At 36.2% G+C, this 23,226-nt stretch overlaps 3 protein-coding genes across 3 annotated transcripts; 1 reads left to right on the forward strand and 2 right to left on the reverse strand.

Moving 5' to 3' along the window:
- Nucleotides 1–1,865: 1,865 nt before the first annotated feature.
- On the forward strand, nt 1,866–3,278 carry LOC113703529 (transcription factor MYBS3). Its single transcript, XM_027224927.2, has 3 exons — nt 1,866–2,243; nt 2,436–2,635; nt 2,756–3,278. Exons 1-3 carry the CDS (start codon nt 1,928–1,930, stop codon nt 3,128–3,130), a joined length of 891 nt encoding a protein of 296 aa, XP_027080728.1. The 5' UTR covers nt 1,866–1,927; the 3' UTR covers nt 3,131–3,278.
- Nucleotides 3,279–6,550: 3,272 nt separating this feature from the next.
- LOC113703697 (K(+) efflux antiporter 4-like) lies at nt 6,551–16,469 on the reverse strand. The gene is made up of 20 exons (XM_027225148.2): nt 15,744–16,469; nt 14,479–14,522; nt 13,299–13,363; nt 13,106–13,184; nt 12,877–12,938; nt 12,721–12,796; nt 12,543–12,617; nt 12,079–12,150; nt 11,861–11,944; nt 11,307–11,375; nt 11,143–11,220; nt 10,801–10,889; nt 10,258–10,354; nt 10,061–10,114; nt 9,485–9,580; nt 8,181–8,369; nt 8,011–8,088; nt 7,897–7,941; nt 7,232–7,321; nt 6,551–7,119 (listed from the first exon to the last, which is right to left on the reverse strand). Exons 1-20 carry the CDS (start codon nt 16,090–16,092, stop codon nt 7,030–7,032), a joined length of 1,881 nt encoding a protein of 626 aa, XP_027080949.2. The 5' UTR covers nt 16,093–16,469; the 3' UTR covers nt 6,551–7,029.
- A 1,834-nt stretch (nt 16,470–18,303) lies between these two features.
- LOC113702734 (signal recognition particle subunit SRP54 2) lies at nt 18,304–23,052 on the reverse strand. Its single transcript, XM_027223863.2, has 10 exons — nt 22,920–23,052; nt 22,451–22,729; nt 21,773–21,872; nt 21,488–21,641; nt 20,898–21,048; nt 20,663–20,811; nt 19,361–19,461; nt 19,100–19,242; nt 18,910–19,024; nt 18,304–18,806 (listed from the first exon to the last, which is right to left on the reverse strand). The coding sequence occupies exons 2-10, from the start codon at nt 22,676–22,678 to the stop codon at nt 18,532–18,534; spliced, it is 1,416 nt and encodes a 471-aa protein (XP_027079664.2). The 5' UTR covers nt 22,679–22,729; nt 22,920–23,052; the 3' UTR covers nt 18,304–18,531.
- Nucleotides 23,053–23,226: the final 174 nt, after the last annotated feature.

The following is a 23,226-nucleotide window of genomic DNA, read 5'->3' on the forward strand; positions in this document are numbered from 1 at the left end:
GTGAAAATCATTTTCAAGTCCTGATAGACTAGTCTACCAAAAAGTTTCCTTGTTGAAAGAGGTAATGACAACATCACATATTCTGGTCATCCAAATTCAAAGCCTCCATTTTTTCTACCTTTTCACAATGCAACAAGACTTTATTCCATCTTTTGAAGTCAAAAGAATCAATGGCTGTTATATGGAAGTCCGGACGTTCTCATTTCTGAAGGACCAAACAAAGAAAGTGGATGACATTCTCCACTGAATAGGCAAACCATTTTCTAGAGAAGCAAGTGACTATTCGAGGGTTTACGGACCGAGCCCGTTTGGATTGTTATTTTTAGGAATTTTTATAGAAAAATGTACTGTAACGATTTGAGGTAAAAAGGCAACTGAAAAATGTACTCGCAAAAAATGTAAAGTTTTATTTTTTTACGAAAAATCACAATCCAAACAATTCTAATTTAGTGTGATTAAACGATTGTTGCATACTTTACATGATCTGATGTACATTACTACTATTTTGTTCTTGGGCATCAATTCAATATATGAATACAAGTAGATCTTTAAACATACATCAAATTTTAAATGAAATACAATAATTGTAACAATAATACTAGAAGTCATCCATACGTACCTGCCACAATCATATCCCAAAACTATGTATAGTATGTAAGCATATTAATCCTACATATATATATATTTACACACCTTAATTTGGAGATTATTTGAGCTTCTTACTTGTTGATTTTTACATTTAGCAATACTCGTTAAATAACTATTGGGTGAAACTATCATGAGGTGGGCTGTTTTTATGAGGATAGTGCAATTGAAAGCTGCATTACGTATAATCTGTAGCAAGTTGTCAAAGTTCTCTTAGCAAGCAACAGGAGGGAAGCTCCTGCAAATTTTTTCAACCAGTCTGGTGTTTGTTCGATCAAACATCAACATTGGCAGATCAGGTACTCTCCTGCCCTTCCAATTCTCTACATCATACATTTCTTCTGATCTCCCACCTGTTAAGTTATGAGTATGATTTACCAACTTCAGATTTCGGAGGGCCTTCCACCCTCCCAAGTCCCAACAACCTTTCTCTCTATTTTATGCCTCCATAATGTAAACGTGCCCGAGGCAAAGCAAAAGTTAATGTAAAAGTTAATGTTCCAGGAGACAAAAGTCATGCTAACCAAGTCTCTTTACTTACCTAATTATTCTTAAACAAAGGAAAGAAAAGGACATCGAAACCTTCTGAAGCTATTCTTTCTTTCTGATCGCAAAAGGACATAAACAAAATTAATGAAAACTACGTATTAGCAAGAAGCATAGACTAGGCTAGTCAGACTAACATCATGTGGGGTGGAAGAAAAGAGAAAGAATAGGAAAAAAATAAAAGAAGTTGTAAAAGGGTGAATTTGTGAACTTGTATCTACATAACGATTTTGAATTTATATACGTCCGAAATTTTAAAAAAAAAAAAAAAAAAAACTCAAACGTTTGTTATTCTATTAAGATTCCATTCTTGTGGTGGTTAACTTACATCTCCAGGTACTAGGTATCCTCCTATCCTATGCATTCAAGGTGCCAAAAGTATCTTGTGGAACATACAAAGTAATTGTGCACGCTTTTATATATGGTTTGTGGATATAAATCAACAATGCAAAAAAGGACAAGGCGTGTTAACATTATCGACAATGACCTGAGATAAGCTAGCTTTTCATAAGCTATTCGCCAGAGAGAGAGAGCATTGGTTGGAAACAATCCAATCAGAAACAGTTCTGATACAATATCATTTTCTATTCAGCTTCCTATGGTCATTAGTCAATCAGCCCATTAGTCACAACCCACAATTATATAAACAACACAATTATTGAAGATATCGAGTACAAAAATCTTTATTTCGTTTATTGTGGGTGGTCCTGATTTATGACTTTCACCGAGTAAAAAAATGGGAAGGAAATGCTCATGTTGTGGAACCACAGGTCACAATTCGAGGACTTGCCCTACTCAAAGGAGAAGAAATGCTGCTAGGATGAAGCTTTTCGGGGTGCAATTGCTCGATCAATCCCCTTTTCCTTCATCTTCTAATAATCTTTCCATGAAAAAAAGCTTCAGCCTGGATTGCCTATCAGTTTCACAGTTCAACGCTCCTTCCGGATCAAGAACACCCTCCTGTTCTCCGTCTCCTCAGGACCATGTCCTTCTCGAGTCTAGTGGATATCTCTCTGATGGCCTAATCCAAACAACTCAGGAGAAGAAGAAGGGTGAGATGAGTTTCTTTCTGTTCCATCTTAACCACCCTCTTCTAGAATTAAGGTTCCATCATTTTTACCATCTTCACACACACACACACACACACATATATATATAGTGGTAAATTGTAATGTATTCTTCCTGGTCATGTGTATGTAAATGACAATTCTAATGCCTTCTATTTGAATGCGCCAAATATGTAGGCATGCCATGGACAGAAGAGGAGCACAGGATATTTCTAGTTGGCCTGGAAAAACTTGGTAGGGGTGATTGGAGAGGCATCTCCAGGAACTTTGTGACCACCAGAACTCCAACCCAAGTAGCCAGTCATGCACAAAAGTATTTTCTCAGACAAAATAGCCTCAACAGAAAGATCAACCGTCGCCCTAGCCTTTTTGATATGGTATTAACCCTAAAATGATCTCTAGCTGCCGATCTTTTTCGTTCTTTTGTTCAATAGTTTTCTTTGATTATCTTCCTGGCACAACAACTAAATCCGCTTTGTCTACCTAATCTTCATCAGGTGGAGAGGGATAAATCTGCCCTCCAATCGGTTCGCCCAATTTTCTCCTTGTCAATTGAGCAAGAGTGTTCAATTTCAGGTGGAATGCTTTTGCCAAAAATAAGTACTGCTTCATGTATGGTAAATTTCAGTTCATCATCGCCGCCGGAGCAAGATTTGAAGTCCAGTCAGGTACCTGTCCCAGTTGGAGTATCTGAATCATTGGAGCACAGTTTTATTCCATCGAGTAGCTCAAGTACTAACCCTGAGCATGATCATGATCAAAATTCTTCCTCTCCACCACCCAATCTAGAGCTTACTCTTGCCGTTCCTCAGGCACGACACAATCAGAGAAAACCAATATCTGTTGCTTCCTGTCTTCTTACAGTGGTCTGAGACTATTATCACATCTCATCTATGTAAATCATGCATCAGCATATAAGCCAAGCACCAAAACTTACGGTACTGATGTTATTATGATTAGACTACGCTTGTCTCATCAACAATCATAATACAAATCTTTAGTATTATAATCTTTAGGTAATTTTCGTTTTTAATCTCTTTCTTCACAATAGATTAAGAGCTGAGTACAAAGAGATAAAGAATTTGAACTTTCACCTCAAAACTAATCGACTATAGTAAAATGGTCCAGAATCGTATTAATTAATATGATCGAAAATCCTTGAAATATCAAGATGGGACATTTAGTCTCTTAACACAAAGTAATCTAATTATATGCCAAGGTACAGACACTTCAAGTAATCAGTTCCAGTTGGATTATTGAAAGGAATAAATAGTATAACATGTTGCTTGCTATATGAGCGCTTCCCAAAAAAAAAAAATTTTTTTTTTTCAGGAACGCTTTGTAATTTATTTGTTTATTTATTTATTTTTTGCCTGCATGTACAAGCTATATCGTATCACCAAATATCATAATCCTTCGAGTACCTTTAAACTTCTTAATGTCAAAAAAGCATGCATGTATATATAATTACATTGACATTAATAGGGAATTTTGTAGGGGTACGTTCTCTAACATCACTTTGGACATGGAAAAAGCTGGTCTTTTTACAATCTACAAAGACCTAAAGACCTTGACCGTACAAGAAGCAGTCCGTAAAGAAGAATTTGCATGCTTGGTCTTCACTTTAATTGTATCTTTAATTCAAATATCATATCTATCTGTTTGGATTACCTGTTTTTAGGGGTGTTTTAAGAATATTTTACTGTAACAATATAGGTGAAAAACTTTTACTGTAAATGATGTTGTTTTTTGAGGCTATTTTTGGTGTTTTTAAGGTTATTTTTTGTGCTTTAGGTGTTTTTGAGATTGTTTTTGGCATTTTTGAGGTTATTTTTATTTGTGTATTATTATTTTGTGTTTTTCAAAAAATGATCTATCCAAACAGATAAATATATATTGTATAGAATGGTGCTCATCAAAGCAACTTTAGCTTGCGTTCACACGGCAATAAAATGTTTAAAGCTTAGAACCATCAACAATGCTACCAAAAAGCAAAAGAAAACAAGACTCCAATTCCAGAATAGAGACGATGACAGGTCAAAGCGCAATATACCCATTCACAGCCACTGAGAAAGTTCAATGCCTGGTTTAGTAAATTTGATAACTTTCGTGTGACAGAAACTAGACAGAAATCAATTTGCACGGCAGTATTGACTGCTTTTACAGGAAAAGCTCGTACGATTATGAGTTGAAAGACGATAAAGGAAGCATTTTCTACTAAACAATCTGGTGTGAAAACAATATTGCAAGAAGAATTAAATACCAATTCACTTTTTCCAAATTTTTAACGGGTCCAAAACGAACAGCAGAATCAGCTCGTGAATTGACCAAATGCATATTCAGATTGTTCACATTTCTAATTTCTTTGGGCTGCTAAAAATTCTAGTAAGAAGGTCAACTTAATTTCATCGTGATGACTTTCTTTAGAAATTGTCACATGTATACTATGTAGTCTACATTTCCCTCGTTTCGCGGTTTATAGAATGGAAAGATCTTCCCAACTTGATTACTCCATTCTCATGTTTGATACGTACCATTTAAGTACAAGGTCAAGTTTATTCTCATACACATAGTTATTAAACCCAACCAGGAAGGAACCTGAGGAAGGAGGTGGGTCAACGGGTTACTGGTTCAACCAGTGGATGAGTGGTTCAACCGGTGGTTCACTAAATATATTTAAATATTATATTTCATAATTTTTGATATAAGATATATGATATAAATTGTAATAAATAACGCCATACCAAAAGCTCATTTAATTTAATTTGCTATAAAATAATTAATTCATATAAGAATCAATCAAATATAAAGTTGTTTAGTAATACACCAAACTTCAAGTGTAAAATTTTATCTATGTTTAATGTAATTATCTAGCTTATTTATGAATTTTAAGTACAAAAAATTATTAAAAATAATATTTGTCTTTAAAATGAATTATATAATATGTTATTTTTGAAATCCATTTTATAACTTATAGAGTTTGGAGGGTCATAAATTTATATTAAAAGATTCCAAATAAATTTGTTTTAGAGAATAAAAAAAAAAAGATTGAATTGACAAATATTTCGTAGTAGCCTGGTGGTAAGCATGTTATATTGTTAGCCAGAGGTCCAAGGTTCGAACTCCAGCAAAGGCAATAAATTTTTTTCACAAAACCCAGTTCGTGGACAAAATCGGCCGGATTTTCAGTTTAATCCGGTCGGACCGCCAGGTCATTGACTAGTCAATAGTTTATATGCTTAAACGATCTGATTTAAAACTCAATCCGGTCCAATTGCTGGTTCACCGGTTCGACCACCAGGCCGGGTCGGGTTTAATAACTATGCTCATACATCTACTTATTCTATCACCAAATCTTAGGTTGTTTGTTAGTTTGTCAATAATTTATTATAATTTTTTCAACACTCAATTTTAGTTAATTAAAATTTGTTTTCTCTTTGCTAGTTTTAAGATATTATTTTTCTATATTTTTGTACAAATGTATAAGAATTTTTTTTGCACTTGATATATAGAATGGAAAATAATAAAGAGAGAACATGAATGTTTGATTTCATTAATATTATGAGTTAGTAATTATACTACTAACCACTAGGTCAGAGAAGAGCTCTTAGAGCCTTTTCTGCTATCAGATTTAGGGTTCAAATCATGTGCCCATCAGTTGGGATGGAAAGAGTTTATGGAGATTTGGGAGTGCAATAAAAATTAATTATACTGCTAATAAAGATTCATATTTTAGAATTAACATAATATCACAATTGAATTATTTCATTAAGTACATTAGTTATTTATAAAGTAAATAAAAAAGAAAGAAAGAAAGAGTCAAAGTTCCTTGCATAAGGTAAACTAATAAATAGCAAAACAAACAGAACAAAAGTAAAAGCATAGAATGTTTTATAAGATATTCGGAGCAATTAAGTCAAATGTGTACAGATTTTATTCTACTCTGGCATCTAAAAATTGATTATACCAGACACTGGGAATGGGATGGATTTGTGTAGCAGACATTGAAATGACAAGTATTTTAATATCATTAGATGTAGAAGATATTCTGGGAGAAAAACCTTTCCATTCTGAATATTTCAGTGTAATACCAAACGCTCGGGGTTATACCTGTGGTCAAAAAACCTATGCAATTTCAATTTCCTGCTTCAAGTGTTATATTCACAAATTAAACTGAAAATACTGGAAAGAATGTTGGTGAGCATTAATAACATCCTTCTTTGTTGGACATAAAAAAACGCCTCTTTTTCTATTTAAGAAGAACCAAACATTTAACACGAAAGAGAAACAGGTTGATAAATTTGCTTTTACTTGTTGCTTTAACTCTCAGTATTTTGTACAGTTGACCATAACGAATTTATACATTCTGTATCTACAACAACCTGATCATACAAACTCAATTAAACCAGCGGAAAGATGTAAACAGAACACTCTTGGAACTCGTCACAAGCTTGAACCATTTTACATTGAGATAAAAATGGAAAACAAAAAATCGCCTTAACAATAGTAAGCTTCAATTAGTCAGTGGTTTTGACAGTTAGATTACCTCCTATTGCGGTCCCCCTTTTGAATCAAAGCCTTCCTCTGTTTTGCTTGCTGCTAGTTTCAGAGCTCATTTCAATTTGCCTTGCTCTGTTTTGGTTGGATAAAATCTTGAAGCCTCGCATACCAGAATAAAGGGCAGACCAGCTAAACTCATTTGCGCTGTACCGCATACCAGACTCGGAAAAAGTTTTTCAGGCAAAATTGGAAATTTAACTTTCTCACAAATCTATCCTTCATGAATCAAGAGATCCTTTGATATCAAGGCGATCCTCTGCTTGGCACTCTCAGAGCGAAGGTTGTCTGCTTTGCTACCCAACTGGAAAATAACAACACACAAGAAATTATCAGCTTTTAACAGGAAAAAGACCACATACACATTTCTTGCTAAGAGCGGTTCCTGACAATGCAAACACAAACATGGGTTTTACCTCACTCTGGCTATCGGGAGGGAACCACCGTAGCAGCACGCCTAGGTGCACCACAGCAGGGATCAGCTTGAAAAGTAAAGGAGTAGTTACCTGCAGATTCTCTTTGGTTATAATCAACTGTACATTTACGTGCCAAAAAAAAAGGAGATGAAAAAACAATATTAACAATAGATTTGTAATCTCTCACTCCATCTCTACCTGCATATTTCTCTAGGTTTAATCCACTGTATATTTAAGTGCAAACTGGATAAAAGAATGCAGAAGCAAAAAATCATAATAATAATTGATTCGTGATCTCTCCCTCTCTCTCAAAATGGATAAAAGAATGCAGAAGCAAAATTGTAACATTACTCAACTCATAATCTCTCTCCCCCTCCCTCCCTCCCTCCCTCCCTCCCTCCCTACACACAGACACAAGCATGAATGAGTTGCCAATTAATCTAACTGACAAATGGTATCCACGATCTCCCAGCACAAAGAGATAGAACTTATTGCAAACAAATATAAAGCTTCTCCCACCAAAATCCAGAATAAGAACAAGAGGACTACAGTAGTTAAGAAATGGAAAACATTAATATTGAACTGATGATTATCTATTTCGTGGCTACTGGCTCCAATGGCATTTGGACAAAGTAGTAAAGTTTAAGATCAGCATGTTGCTGTACCAGGCTAAGAGCTGTTGTTCCCAGAAGCAGCAGGTACAGTTTCCCCTGGAAAGAAAAGGTTCAGGCCCATATTGATAACAGCCAATACAACTCAAAGTTTTGGTTAAAAGATACCTCAACAAGATGAAGATTTGAAGCACGACTAAGCAATACAAATGCAAATTCTCCTATTTGTGCCAGTGACATTCCAACCTACACAAGGATGACCAAATTCCGTCATCAAATGATATACAAGAAATATATAATGAAGAATTAAAATTGCACAGAAAGGTTTGTTATCTCACTAGAAGAGAAGTTTTGTTGTTGTAGCCAAATCCTTTGACAACTGCCGAAATTACAAGAGTCTTCACAACAACTACTAATATCACTGAGGCAAGTAAAATATCGATATGATTCCAGAGGAAATGAACGTGGATCAGCATCCCGATACTGGAAAGGAAAAGTGCCGCAAAGAAGTTCCGGATGGGTTCCACCTGCATGAATAAACAAACTTAAATGAAACACAACCAGGACCACCTATTGTCTACTCAACCTAAACTTCCAACAAGCATATGCATATACAAGCAAAAGCACATCTGTAAAAGGAATAATCAATTTATGCCTATGGACTATCATACAAAGAAGTTGTCATGGACGACAGTATCTTCCACTGTGACCAAGTTAAGTTTTCAATACCCAGAAGTAGCATAGGTTGAACATTGCAAACCTCGCTATAGCAGGAGGTTTAGAGGACTATGTTTTCTTCAGCTATCCGTTGATTTCCCTGTCTATCCTTTAGTATCAAAAAGCCATTTGCTTATTATTTCAATCAATGAAGTGATCTCCTAAACACAAGTAGCCTTGTTTTGATGTGTAATGTCATACCAATGATATTTTTCTCACAAACCTTTAGCCAATTATCATCTGTTTTGTTCCATGAAACTTGACAGGATGTGTGAACGAATAATTGGTTGAAAAGCTAGTCATCAACTGAATTTTAACAAGAGTAGATCAGCTGTTTAATTTAAAAACCTGTTACGGTCAACAAACATAGTATAAGCAGCCCTTTATAAACGATGATCTTCAAAAGCTCCTCAGAACTATGAGCACTCTTTTGTGATCAGGATGAAAAATGAGACAACAAAGCAGCAGCAATGATGCATCAACTAAATAATCGTTGCTTTTGTTATAGTTAAAGCTTTTCTATTCTGTGCCCTTAATAAGCACACAAAAGAGGGGATAGACCCAGTACAAAATTCTTACTTTATCACCCACCCCCTACATTAAGCTAAAACTTTTACAGACATTCTAAGTCGGGCCCACCATTTATCCTGACCCATAAGGCACAGATTAGAAGAATCTCATTTGAATTACTTGAAAATAGAAGAATTTTGACTATTAATAGTTGTCCTAAAGTGAAAATTGACAAGTCCGACCTCACATTAAGAACTATCTCATCATACAAAATCTTCTCAGAAGTAGATCAACTAAGCAAATAGTCTTAAAGTAGCTTCCATTTATCAACTAATTATTGCAACCCACAAGTTGGATGCAGGAAAATTAGACTTTATGACCAAAATCCATAAGAAAGTTGAGCAAGGAGTCTTACCTGTTCAAGCGTATGTTGAGCGAGATCAGTTGTTGAGATCATGACTCCCGCAGCAAACGAACCCAACTCTAGACTAAGACCTAGCTTGTCACTACTCTGCAATAACACAAACATTTACGTATGATACTGCTCATTGAGACAAAATGAAGGGATCGATACAAACAGCATGTCCTAAGCCGACTTGATTGAACACACCAAAACACATTTATTAACAAAGCCAATAAATTAATCATAAGCTACCAAGAATCAGATACTAGAAACTGAGTGAACTGAATTAATAGAAACTTCATTACATCTCACAGCCTTACTCAGCCAAAACATAACTTTTTTTCCTTTTTCTCAAGTGCTTGGCCACCCAAACAAATAGAGTTATTATGTGAACCCAACAATTTTGTGGAGCTTGAGCATAACTGATTCGTCAGACATGGTGGGATCTATCAGTTTTCACAAATAGCAGAGACAAATTAGAACAGAGAGCAGAAAACAAAGGGATCACTAGCACAATATTAGAGGAACCAAACTCACATCAGCAAGAGAGCTATGAAACAGAAATTCAGTATCAGTAAAGGAACAAACCCAGGCTACAAGTAGGCAAAATGCAACTGATGCCAGCTGATACAATTCATTAGTCTGCAGCAAAAAACATTTTCTAATCAGGCAAACTACAAAACCATTAAGTGCCCAAGACCTGTGTACTTAATAGGATTCAGGTGGACAAACAGAGGAATCAGAAATAATAACATTTAGAGGATTGTTACAAGGTAAATTCTCACCTGAGACGATAAGCTGATCATCAGCTTGAGGAACCAAGGCACACATGTCCGAGACAATATTGTCAAAATGGCCAAGAACACAATTAACACCACCAACCTGGCTAGTAAATTAATCAGTAGTAGAAAGAAAAGAATACATAGCTCATGATTGGAACAAAATATACAATAAGGCATCTATTGAATCCCAAGCAACCTGCAGATGACCCGAAAAGAAGGAAAGAGAAAAGCTAAGAGGAAGGATATGAGTCATTAAATGGCTCCTGGTGGTCCAAATATAACTCTATCCACCAGAAGATTTGTTCGAAAATCACAGACCTCAAAAAAAAAAAAAAAAAACTTTTCTTCAACACAAATACGACAGAATCGAAAAGCAAACATAAATGACCACCAAAAAAAAAGTTGGAAACCAACCCCCCTCCCCAGTCAGTATAATCAAGTATACACACCCCTATCTTTTTGAGTGTGTTTGTGTGTGAGAGAGAGCACGTGTCTGTGTGGGTGAGAAAGGAGGAGGAGGAGTAGCCAAAGTGGTCACAGACTTACGATTTAGTCATGGATATTACTCCTTGGAGAACACCCGAAGTTCCTCCTAGGACTGGAAGTAGTGCAAACAACAAGCCAACAGCACAGTCCTGAAATTATGCAAAGAGATTGGAACTCTGGGCTAAAATAAGATTGCATTATAACTCATCATACAAAGAACTGAAACCTCAATTAGTCTCAGGCATGGGGCATGAAATTATCACAACCATGTCAAATGCCTATGGATAAGTAAAGCCAAACAGGAAGCTTTTTGTGGAAACTCATTAACACGGAGCTTACATGTCACAAAAACATAAAACTAGAAGTATAGAATGTTACTATTCAAGAATACCACCAAGATACCTGCAAGATCAGGGTGCCAATGGTCACTTGACCATGAAGGGCATTTGTACTGCTCTTCTCCATCAAAAATTTCAAGACCTGAATGCATAAAAATGTTAGTAATTTTAAGAACAAATTACAATGGAGTCTGCGCTCGTCAACCATTGGCAGGAAAAAAGAATTACCACTGCTGTTGACGACATGGAGAGGAATGAACCTACAAATACCCCCTCTGAAGATTTACCACCGCACAACTGCAACATGGATTACAAATGCAGCATGTGAAAGGGATATAAAGATGGCATGCTTGGCAAGTACATTCAATGCCAGCAACGGAACATCCACACTGTGTATCACAACAACTATGGCAATGGCAGAAGTAACAAACAGTGAATGTACAAGGATAAGAAATCAGGTTTTCAGTAGATTTTTGGAAAGGGGATGACCAGAGGCAATAGAATTTGGTAGAGAAAGGCACAGAAAACATAGTCATTCCCAGAACAAATACTGCAAGAAGTTTAGACAGTGAAAATCAAGCTGACTCTTAATGATCAAACCTAGTATTTTTAATGCTTCATCTTAGTTCTAATGAATGTCTCAAACCTGTTATCATTTGAAGAATTGTAACTTAATCACTTTCAAGCTTTGTATTAGAATGGCAGAACTTGCTCAGAACAGAAGCACGCAAGTCATAAACACTTGATTACTTTACGGTGTGGTATTGGAGATGCAGACTTACCGATGCAGTAATTCCACATAGGCACATAAATAGAAGAATTTGCAGCAGACCTCCTAGAACAGCAACTGCTCGTACAACTCGAAGCTAGGAAAATGAAAGACTGTACGTTAAGCATAGTTATACCAAGAAGGCATGATATTTCACATGACAGGCAACAGAAGTATAAATGCATATACAAGAAAAAGGGGGAGAATAGATCAAGCAAATTCAGAACCAACCTTTGTAGTGGAGAACTCCAGGCCCAAAGCAAAAAGAAGGAAAATTACACCAAACTGTGCCACTGTCTCAACCTATACCCACAAGGTTTATTGAAGGTCAACTAATATGCGTAAGAAAAAACATTTTTAATTTGAGAATAAATCATAACCAGAAACAAAGTAATAGCTAAACAGTATGGACTCAGGCAAGATGTACAGGAGCATTCAAGCATTCAACGTGATGATTCCCCTCTTCATAAAACAGCATAACAAAGGTCAGAATTACAAGATTTTGTTAAGCACACAGAACAATGCAACAAAGGGACATTTTGTGTTAAAACTGAAGAGGACAAAGGGCCACTGGCATCAGAATGATTAAGCCAGCCAACAACAATAAAAGCTTGATGCAAAGAGATTAGGCTTTTGAGTAAAATCTGGAAATCAAATTATATCAGTGTCTTAACTAATGAAAGCAGCGTACATACTTGAACCATTTCACTCACAACATTAAACCCACCAGGGCCAACAACAGATCCAGCTAGCAGATATCCGGTTATTACCTGAGGAAATAGTTAAAACAGTATTAGTACACTAAATCATCATAGAGCATAAGCATAAGCCACAAATACAGTCAGGAACAAGGTAAATATTCTAGCATCAGACCGGTTGCCCAGCACAAGCAAACGCAATTCCGCCACAAGTTGCAGATACAATGACAACCACAAGATCAGATATCAACCTACAAATCAACCAGTTAGGTAAGAGCTGAAGCACAAAAGAAATGGACTAAACATAGCAAACTCAACTGAGCAAGTTTACCTTAAGTCTAACTGTAGGACTGGATATTTTGATTTGAAGTTAGATATAATGAAGACATTGTCCTGAAAAATAACAACAGTTATATAATATCTACTTGTGTCCCACAATATTCGTAACTTCATCTCTTTTCCCAAGTCCCCTTCCCCACCCCCCCTGAAGCAAAAACTAGAGCCCCTCTAACATCTTTTAGTGCACATGGAAGTAAAAGACACCAATCTAAGATTCTTACCTTCCTGTCTATCAAGGTTGGGGTCTCTTCTGCTCCATTGTCATTATCCAGATTGAAAACATGATGAAGCTTAAAAGATCTAAAATCATTTTCAACAAAGACGAAGAAAGGTCAGTTAATAGACAAGGATACAAATGAACAAGTATCATGTCAACAAGAAAGTTCCTAAAGCTCGTATGGTAGAAGGATATACTTTTCCTCTTTTGCTTTCGTTTCATTTTTCTTGGGCTTAACTCTAGCTACAGTCTCCAAAACTGCCTGTTAATGAAAAAGAAGTAAGCCATAGAGATTTCATAAAGATCAAAGATATAGATGAATCACAAGCCAAATAAGCAAGAAAAGAACACTCAGTACTCAAAGCAGTGCTGGATTAAGTCAAAAAACTAAAAAGCATGTCAACCCATTGCAGCAAAGATTCTTTCCTGCCTTTGTAACCCACAAACTGGCATGCACACTTACACGTGTGCAGGCATATAAAAAATTAAACAAAAAAGAATGCTCGCATATTGAATTGAATACAAATTTAACTAGCATCCAAACAAAGTCAATGTGCATTAGAAAATAACGAGCCTATATACATGCAACACTTCAGCATCAAGACCTGACAGAGCAGGTTTTCTTGTTCTTGTCCTGTTGCCAAGATTCGTTATCATATTGCAATGGACCAAATAATCAGTTTCATACTTGGTACATCTTTTACTCATTTCGTTGATGGGAGGTTGGATGACTGGCTAATTTCTTAGGCATCCCCCAACAATGAGACTGGTTGATCGCCTTACTAGGATGGAAGTTTCTAAAAATCTGTCTCGACCCAGTAATCTTTTACAACACCACATCAGCAACTTGAATAACTATCTAAAGGAGATTTTCCCTCCAAGTGATTTTTGCTTAAATGAAGCAAGGAAGAACTGACCTAGGCACTTTCCAACCTTATTGGAGCTCAGTAAATCAAACAGAACATTATCTCCAAACTTAGACTAAACGAAGTATATACCAAGATAGACTGAGCAGTGAGGAGGCAGCAAAACTACACAGTTGCAGCAAATAATTGGGAAGTATTTGCTAGACAATTGAGTGGATACCAACAAACAAGGGGTAATTGAGCAAGCACAGACAAGTCACACAACACCTTTGGAAGTAAAGGATAAAAAAGAAACACTCTGTCAGATCATGCCTGACATCAATAACACTCATGATAAGAAGTACCCCAAAACCCAACTATGTGAACGCATGCATGTCTGAAAGGAAATATACTCTATCCATTTACAAGTTTATAATATTTATAGGCTAGCATACTATCATACCGAACTAGATTTTTTTCAAAGCAAAAGCTTGAAAAGTTCCAAAAACCATGACTTAGTAACAGCATGTACCTGCTGCTCTGCAACGCTGTTATTGAAGCTACCAGCATCATTTGCTGCAAAATTAATGCAAGTCCAAAATTAGGCAATGGTTCAACAAGACTGGGCATATCCATATCCATCTATAAGATACACAAAAGGTGATCGAACTACATACTATAATTGAATAGCTACTGACAGTGTCATACCTTAAAGAAAATTGAGAGAGAGAGAAAGAGCTGGTAGCTTCTTCCATTTTTTCTTTTTTGGTTTATTTTTGGGGAAGGGAGGTGGATTCAGGAAGGAACTCATAAGAAAATGCAATCTTGATTAACACAAGAATAGTTCTGGAAGACGGAATGAAATCAAGAACATAGAAGCCTAACTTGTTAGGTACACATTTGACGAGAAAGTAGTTGAATATACTCAGTATCTAGTTAGGCTCATCTCTTTTATGACTAGTGTAAAATATTTTTCAAATATAAAGAAAAGGACAAATATATACCAGTTACTTCAACAGTTAATTAAAAACAGAGATCGTATATGCACGAGGTAGTTTCAACATTGCGTTTGGAACACCAATAATGGCATTGACAGTTCACTAACGAACCCCAATGGTGAAGTGAAATTCCAAATCCACTAGGTGTCTATTGGTTGCTGATAACATTGATCCAAATTATGAGGGACCAGTGTTCTAATTCAGATCAACCTAGACAACAGGAATTATGCTAAATTACTGGTCCAACAGGCTTTTCCTATTTTTCAGAAGTTTTGGATTTTTGTTCCTCTTCTGTAACCAACCATGACAGGCATATAGCGTGCAGGAGCCATGATGAACATCCTGACCATCTCCAATTCACTCCTTTCGTCAATCCTTGAGAATTTTAAGATCAAAGTCTAGCTCACTGCTCGAAACATACAGCATTCTTCCGAACATATAGAATTCCAACTGGATTCCCAAGTTTGACTAATCCATCATCTAATTTCTCAGATTTATCCGAGGAGAGGCATCCATGAGATTCCAACCAAAACTCCCCTAATTGCCAATCAGCTGAGCAGCCAATTTTTCACCTCTCAACCAGCAATTTTTTATATTTGAAACCAAATTATTCTCCAATTCAAACCAGAACAATGTGATAGGAGCTTAATCAAAATTCCAAACCCTAGGTCAAATCATTCGCTAAAATGCGCAATAGGAAACAAAAATCGATACAAAAAAAAAACAGACTATTAAATACGTAAACAAAATAATTACAAAATAAAAAAAAATAAATCCACTCAGATCTGGGATAAGTTACCTTCATTCTGATCTTCACTTTCAGTGAACTCTTTCTCGAGTGCTCGATCGATCATGTCGGCAAAACTATCTTCCTTAGCCTGATTCCTAGTGCCATTGGTACTATCACTACTATTAACACTATTCTCAATCGTCGCATTCAACTCAACAGAGACATTCCCATTACCAACATCGAAGCTCGCCGCCGACGAGAGCGGCGAAGCAATTAGTACACCCAGAGCAAACAAAATCAAGAGCGAAGACAAAACCGCCAGAACCGACACCTCGGAGGAGAAGAAGAAGGAGAATGCGGATGACAAGGATGACGCAGACGACGCAGATGCGGATCTTCTCCTCCTTCTAATAGTCATTTGGATTTTGCGACCGCGACGGCCACGGCCACGGCGCCGGCGTAGGCTACGCTGGCCCCCCCCTGCGCAGGTTAGCAAGATCTGTGCACGAAATAGAAATTGACGGAAACGGGAGCAGTATCAACCTATAGTAGAGCACAGGTAACTGCCGGAAAATGCCAAAACGGTGTCGGTCTGTCGCTGTCCAGGTTTCCGTGTCGTAATACTTAAATTGGTAAATGTGGAAAAAAAACACGCGACGTAGAGTACGAATATTGGTGAATCTTTTCGGGTGGTGACGGGCGAGTGGCACTCTATCTCTGTTACTGTCCTGTGCGCAACCTCTTGCTCCACTCCCAAATTTTAGAGAGAGAGAGAGAGAGTAACCAGTTGACTGGAGTTATGCATTAAATATTCACATTTCTATCAGCGTTATACATTTGATTATTTATTAACCTTTTATCATTTCTTTTTTGTAAATTTTTCTACTGAATGCTCAATATGCACTTACTTATTCACACACCTAAATTTCACCGAAAATATATATAGACACGCACACATATGCTAATAAATATTATTTTTCATTGCATTTATATAATTTTTTTCAATTAATTTTATCTTTTGAAAAAAAAATTTACCTTGTCTAAGAAGCGTCCATAAGACAGAATTCAAGTGTATTTTGATCAAGTTACAGTTAAATAGAAAGTGTAGTACATATAAATGCAGGAAAATATAATAATTATTAATGTATGTAGTTATATAGTAGTAGGTTCAGGGTGAGTACTAATGAGTGCCTAAAAAACTTTTTCTTTTGAAAGCATAATTAGTTACTTTTTTCTTTAAACAAACTTACATAGAATCATAGATAGTGATTTCGTAAGTATAAATTATACATAAACTAACATTTATTAATTTTATTACTTTATTGAATGAACACTTTTTGGATACTACAATTTTGCTAATCCAAAAAAAAAAAACACTGGCCCTCTTAATTTGTAGCCATTATTGCATCTCTTAAATAATCCCATAAATTATTTCTATTGGGATTTGTTAATTTAAGAGCTTAATAATTTACATTTGTTTGCGTGCAAAACAAATTACTGTGTGTGTATATAATATTATGACGATTGGAATTTGGGGGGGTAGGTTGTAAATAATTAGGATGGTTAGAGAGTGATTAGGAAGACAGAAGACGACACCAGGAAGGGATGTTTTGTTGGCGATGCGTCTCGGTCACGTGAGGTTCATGGTTCAAAGTCGCGGTCACGGTTGCGATCACGGCCTAGATCGTTCCACATCGGTCTCGGTATATTGGTCACGGTTTCGGTGAGACGCGAATTTGTAAAATATTTAATATTCTAAAAATTATAAAAAATATGATAAATAAAAATAATTAAAAAATTAATAAAAATAATAAAAATTTAAGTTGATTCGGAATGACTTGATGTGATTCGGCCGTTTCAACCCTTCACGATGACGTTTCGGCCTGTCACGTATCTCGAAAACGTTTCATAACGGTCTCGTCTCGGCTCGGACTACGCCGAGACGGAGACGACTGTCTCGGCCGAGTCTTCGAACCATGGTGAGGTTATTAACAACTCTAGAGGACCATCGGATGGCTACTTTTTTGTAATTTTTTTCCTTTTTCTTTTTAAGTGTTTCGAAAGGGACTCCATATATGTTTATTTTGTTCGACCAGGAATTCAGGACGGATTGGACGGGAGACTCCGAGCAAATAATAAATACGAATGTGCAAATGTCAGGTAGGATGTATTTTCAGTGTTTAATATAATATTCGATTTATTTTTCAGACCAATATTAATCAAGTGATCCTACAATTTTTAGTTTCATTATCAAATTCTTCTCTTTATTACTCTTTCTTTTGTACCATCTAGAGTCTTCCTTCTAGAAAAAAAAAGAGGAGTATAATTTTGATTTCAATGCTATTATTTATACTTTCAAAGCACTAATGAGCACTACTTATTTTGATTATGAACTCAATACCACTATTATGCTCAAATGATGTACTATGTGAGTTTCTCCTCTAAATCCGTCATAATTACACAATTTCTTTATTTATTTTCCTTCTTGAATTAAAAAAAAAAACACACATTGACTTAAATTTGAAGGACGATGACTCTAATACTGAGAAATTTGAAAAAAAGGATTTTCACAACTATAGAAATCTTATGCAAATTCATTCTAAATGAACCAAAAATCAATCGTGGAGAATTAATCATAAGAAGATAATATATTTATATTTATATTAATATGTGGAGGAAAAATAAGGTCTAATCTAATGGATACATCCCATTAAAGAACTAGATGAATTATTTGTAAGGTTGCTCGTTTAATGGTCTGCAATCACCATTAACTCATTTTTCAACTACCACTCTAGTCTGGTCCTCTTCCTTTCTCAATTGTGGTTTGGTGGACCATTAAATATTGTGGAAGATTTGCCTAAATCGCTTCGCTAAGCATTCTGGCCATGCCTGCTGATGAACTCAGCTGTCGGAACATATTCATGAGATCACCACTCATGCCAGCGCCTGATGGCATCCGGCCTCTTGAAATCATTCGAGTCATATTATCCATTTTTCTTCTGGTGCACATGTTTGCGAGTTGCTTGTAATGCTCCAACATCTTCATAACATCTCCTACATGGCAACCAGAGCCTTGTGCTATGCGCCTGATCCGAGATTCCTTCATAATCTTTGGGTTTGAGCTGTTTAATTCTGTAATATCAAGATTGGATCAGATGAACGTAAAAAACTATAACCTTTCAATCATGAAGCCCAAATAAGCTTAAAAGAATGCAGTAAATTAAAAATTACTTGCCTTCACTCGTTAGTGAATCCATCATGATCAGATATTTCTTCATTTGTTCTGGTTTCACATTTTCCTGGACATTTGGCTGCAAATCCCGGACTTGACTTAACAATAAAGGACCCATCTGGACAGTAATAGAAGGGGTGATCTCAGATATTATGATACAACTACGAATGCAAGCAACCTGACGCTTCCATACCTTGTAATTGTGCTTTACAACAGCCTGATACTTTTTGAAGGTAAAGTTTTCTCCATCAGTAAACATTTGGCACAAGTCAGCCTGTTCATCCAGAGACACGGAGTCCCGAAATCTGTCCACTAGCTCAGCTGGATGATGCTTACCTGATTGTAATTGCGAAGAAAATAAGTGCAGAACTTGAAATGTTTATGGGATGAGAAACCAGAATGATCAAATATCTCAGTGGAAATATGCATTATTAAGTAATATAGATATAGTTACCTAGGAGACGACAAACAAAAGCCTTGGCATCGAAAGCTTCAAACTTATCCAGCTGCTCTCCGTTTTCTATGAATATGACAGGACATTTTGTTGCTGCCACACTGTAGCATAAGGTGAGATATCAAACAGGAATCCTTACAATGAATAAACTGAATGAAATGAATCACAGATATCAAAAGAAAGCCTAAGCAAGAGAAACGAAGAGTAGAAATTCAAATCCTTATAACCATGGTTCATTGTGGCGGGTCACCATCACGTCGCGGTTGCGGTTGTTTCACATCCGTCGCGACATATCGATTGGATATTAGGTGATACTCACATTATAACATATAAAAAATTTCAAAAAAATTTGAAAATTTTATTAAAAATAGAAAATACCAAAAAGGCACAATCTGAAAAAAAAAAAAAAAAATCCGAATCGACTCCGAATAGACTCGGATATTTTGGCCAATTCCATGCATCACAGATTCGAATCGATCAATATCAGTCGAGTCAAAGTGAATTACCGCGAATATGGAATTCTCTATGATTCGAGAATCGGTATCGTACCTGTCCCCTACGTTCCGGTTATAATTCGGCTGAGATGGCGAACCATGCTTATAATATTGGCAATAATATATTTAGATGCCTAGATCAGAATATTGATGTTTTTCTTATTAATTCATTTATTGGTTGGGATGAACAGAAGCTTGAACTTTTATAGCTTTGCATTATCGAAGGTGATGTCTGACATAAAAGATAAAGTCATGACTAAGTTTTCCTATCTGTTCATTAAGGAGATGATTAGTGGCAGCAGCACAGAGATCTTTTCCTTCTCAACTTTCCTTTTTTAACTCTTCCAGAATTTGGGGCTGGAAAAGCAGGGGAGTCTGAGCAAATAAGCGATAGAGGCCAAGCAAAAGAACATGCAGATAATCTATTGCAATATACGCCTAGGATATTTTTAACTTGTTTAAAGTTTTTAGGTATACTTTGCCCTCATGTATATACTTGCATACCATATATGCCGGATTCATGTGGTAATCCAATCATCATTGTCCATGAGAAACAGAAGTCTAAATTGCTCCTCTACTAGTGTAAACTACAAATGAAGCAATCCCTACACATGCACTTAACAGGAAAAAAAAAATGGCTATTAACCTTCAACAACAGCTCATCACATGCATCTAAATGAAGAGAAAGAATTGAGAAAAGGAAATGTAACTGAGATAACGTTAAGTTGAAGGAGCAGATAATGCAGCTCATAGATGAGGCAAAGAAACAATATAAGCAAGAAACATCTAACTTGGCTACCATACTTACGCACTGATAGCACCCCCTCCCTTAGCATGACCATCAAATTTAGTGACAATCACACCTCCAACAGAGACACTCTGTTTGAAAGCTCGAGCTTGATCAAATGCTGCTTGACCAATGCTACTATCAATCAGAAACACCACGAGATCTGGTTTCTGGAACGTTACCGGAAAAGGCTTTTAAAATTACAACTAAAGACATTTAAGCTTGCACTCAATTAGACTCGTAATGTTGAAGTTACCGTTGCCTCATACAGTTGACGCATCTCTTCAAGAAGTGCGACCTCTTGTTTGTGACGCCCACTTGTATCAATAATGATCAGATCACGGTTTTCATTCTTGAACCGTTTCAGTCCTTCCAAAGCAACTTCTGTAGGATCTGACTCTGTGGAACTGTTTAGGCAAAAAAGAAAAGGGTGATTATTGCAACTTACAAATTCCTATGAAATGAACTTCAAGATCAGCAATAGTCCACTGAAGGAATGAAACAAACATGATCAGAGTCCTTCTAAAAGCTGCACGAGGGAAAAAAGTCATAATCTAAATTGAAACTGCTGTGTAACTATTTACTATTTCAAGTTTTTTGATCAAAAAATGTCAGCAACTATATAGCTTGAAGAATTCATCACAATTGCTTTGCTGGTTGTAAGCCCCTCAAAGGATAATCAACTTTTTATTTTATGAAACTTCACAACAAATTTATTAAACTTTAACAAACTAGGGACGCATGATGACAAAATGTAAAACACTAGAATTCGTAATGCCATTTTAACCACGTTATATCCCAAGCATCTATTTGACTGCAAAATTATGCATTCAAAGTTTCAGTTACCTTCCATAATAGGGTATTTCTACTTTCACAGCATCTTGTTTTAACTGGTCAAGAGCACCATCTCTGAATGTATCAGCACAGATCAATGCTGGTTTCCATCCCTTCTTCTGATGATAATAGGCATATTTGGCACACGTGGTGGTCTTCCCAGTTCCTGAAATTTAAATCGTGAATGTTGAAAAAAACACAGATCCAACACTAATTATTTCACAGGTGTTACCCATACCATATAAACAGAGATATAGATACTATACTGAATTAGCAATATATTGAAGAGAACCATACCTTGTAAACCAACAAACATCACAACACTAGTTTCCCCCTTTCGCGGGGTAAAAGATGGTTTTCCCGGATTTAACATGTTGCAGAGCTCACTAAATATGCTCTGCACAAAATTGAAGAGATTGTCGCAGTCAAAGGCGAATTAGTGCAAGAAATAAGAAGCAAGCATGATATGCTCTTTGCCAGGAATTTAGGCAGATGTATAGAAAATTGTAGACCTTGAATCATAATTTTGCAGTAGAGAAAACTTGAGATAAGACCCTATCTGGCCTTTTCACAAAGGATGTACCAAAATAGAATCTTGCAAGTAGGATATTAAGAGTCCCTATTTATTGTTTTGATTTCAATCAGGGCCATACACACATTCCCCAGGTCAGTACTACTATTTACCAGGCAGTCTCATGATCATCTACCAAAGAGCAATAGAAAGTTGTAAGCTTGTAATCCCGAAAAAATAGAAATCAATCAACCAATAAACTGCTTATCTGTCTCAACCAATAACCTCCTATACAACCAGCTGCGAAATCAGGCAACAAAACATTCACCATACTTAATTTTGCTTCTACCTTCTAAATTTTCACATATTTCAAACTTGATGTGGGCATTAGCCAAGTCTAAATGCACTGCATGCAGTCAAAAAAATAACAAAAGCACGGAAAATTAAACCAAGAAAAAGAATACCTCTTCAAGAATTTTGCGCTTATTGATCCCTGATGGCAGATTGTTGAGATTGGCACTCTTCTTGACATTGTTCACCAATTCCTTAACTAAATGAAAGGGCACATCACCTCGAAGAAGTGCCCGGGTGATCTCATTGAGACATTCATTCACTACGCTCTCATCCACAACAGTAGCATTCTTCATATCCCGAATGGCTTGGGTAAGCCGGTCTTTTAACTCTACCAACATTATGATGATTGATGCCGCCTTCTTACTCTAACCAAATATATCTATCAAGAACTGCAAGATCAAAGAAAACTTCAGAAACTCGCATGCACATGCAGATGCACGTCAAGGTACAAAATTGTACAAGCCCACATGCACAAAATTAATACCAGCCCTCAAATTGAATTGGAAAATTGGGGAAGAGACAGAAAAAGAAAATTAGCATGTTAGCGGAGCCCTGGAAATCAAACAACGATTACAATACCTTTGCAGAGTTTTGGTGCAGATTAAGGGAAAAACTAACAATAATATTGGTTGGGGATACTAACGTAATTTTTCGTTTTTCATAAAAATAGCTTAAGATTAGAAGTAAGCCAGAGATGAACTTTGAGTATTATTATTGTTTGAAACGTCCCTCTTACTAGAAGATTCTAGAATGAACTTTAAATGCTTCTAAAGTCTATTGAAAACGTTACAAAAAAGGACCAAAATCTGAAATTTGTCGTAATGGTCCTTAATCCTTTAGACACATAAGTGAAATTGAAATTTGTTGTAATGATCCTTAATCCCTA

This window comes from Coffea arabica, chromosome 8e (assembly GCF_036785885.1).
Source record: "Coffea arabica cultivar ET-39 chromosome 8e, Coffea Arabica ET-39 HiFi, whole genome shotgun sequence".
NCBI lineage: Eukaryota > Viridiplantae > Streptophyta > Magnoliopsida > Gentianales > Rubiaceae > Coffea > Coffea arabica.

Bases quoted from the DNA above. Each gene is read 5' to 3' on its own strand.
- LOC113703529 (XM_027224927.2), top strand. From the start codon at position 1,928: ATGGGAAGGAAATGCTCATGTTGTGGAACCACAGGTCACAATTCGAGG. The intron at 2,244-2,435 runs GTGAGATGAGTT...CCAAATATGTAG, and splicing joins AACTCAGGAGAAGAAGAAGG to GCATGCCATGGACAGAAGAG. The intron at 2,636-2,755 runs GTATTAACCCTA...AATCTTCATCAG, and splicing joins GCCCTAGCCTTTTTGATATG to GTGGAGAGGGATAAATCTGC.
- LOC113703697 (XM_027225148.2), bottom strand. From the start codon at position 16,092: ATGACTATTAGAAGGAGGAGAAGATCCGCATCTGCGTCGTCTGCGTCA. The intron at 14,523-15,743 runs GTAACTTATCCC...TTAATTTTGCAG, and splicing joins AAGTGAAGATCAGAATGAAG to CAAATGATGCTGGTAGCTTC. The intron at 12,797-12,876 runs GTAAACTTGCTC...GTTGATTTGTAG, and splicing joins GTCCTACAGTTAGACTTAAG to GTTGATATCTGATCTTGTGG.
- LOC113702734 (XM_027223863.2), bottom strand. From the start codon at position 22,678: ATGTTGGTAGAGTTAAAAGACCGGCTTACCCAAGCCATTCGGGATATG. The intron at 19,243-19,360 runs GTAACTATATCT...AATTACAATCAG, and splicing joins TTTTGTTTGTCGTCTCCTAG to GTAAGCATCATCCAGCTGAG. The intron at 19,025-19,099 runs GTATGGAAGCGT...ATTACTGTCCAG, and splicing joins TTGTAAAGCACAATTACAAG to ATGGGTCCTTTATTGTTAAG.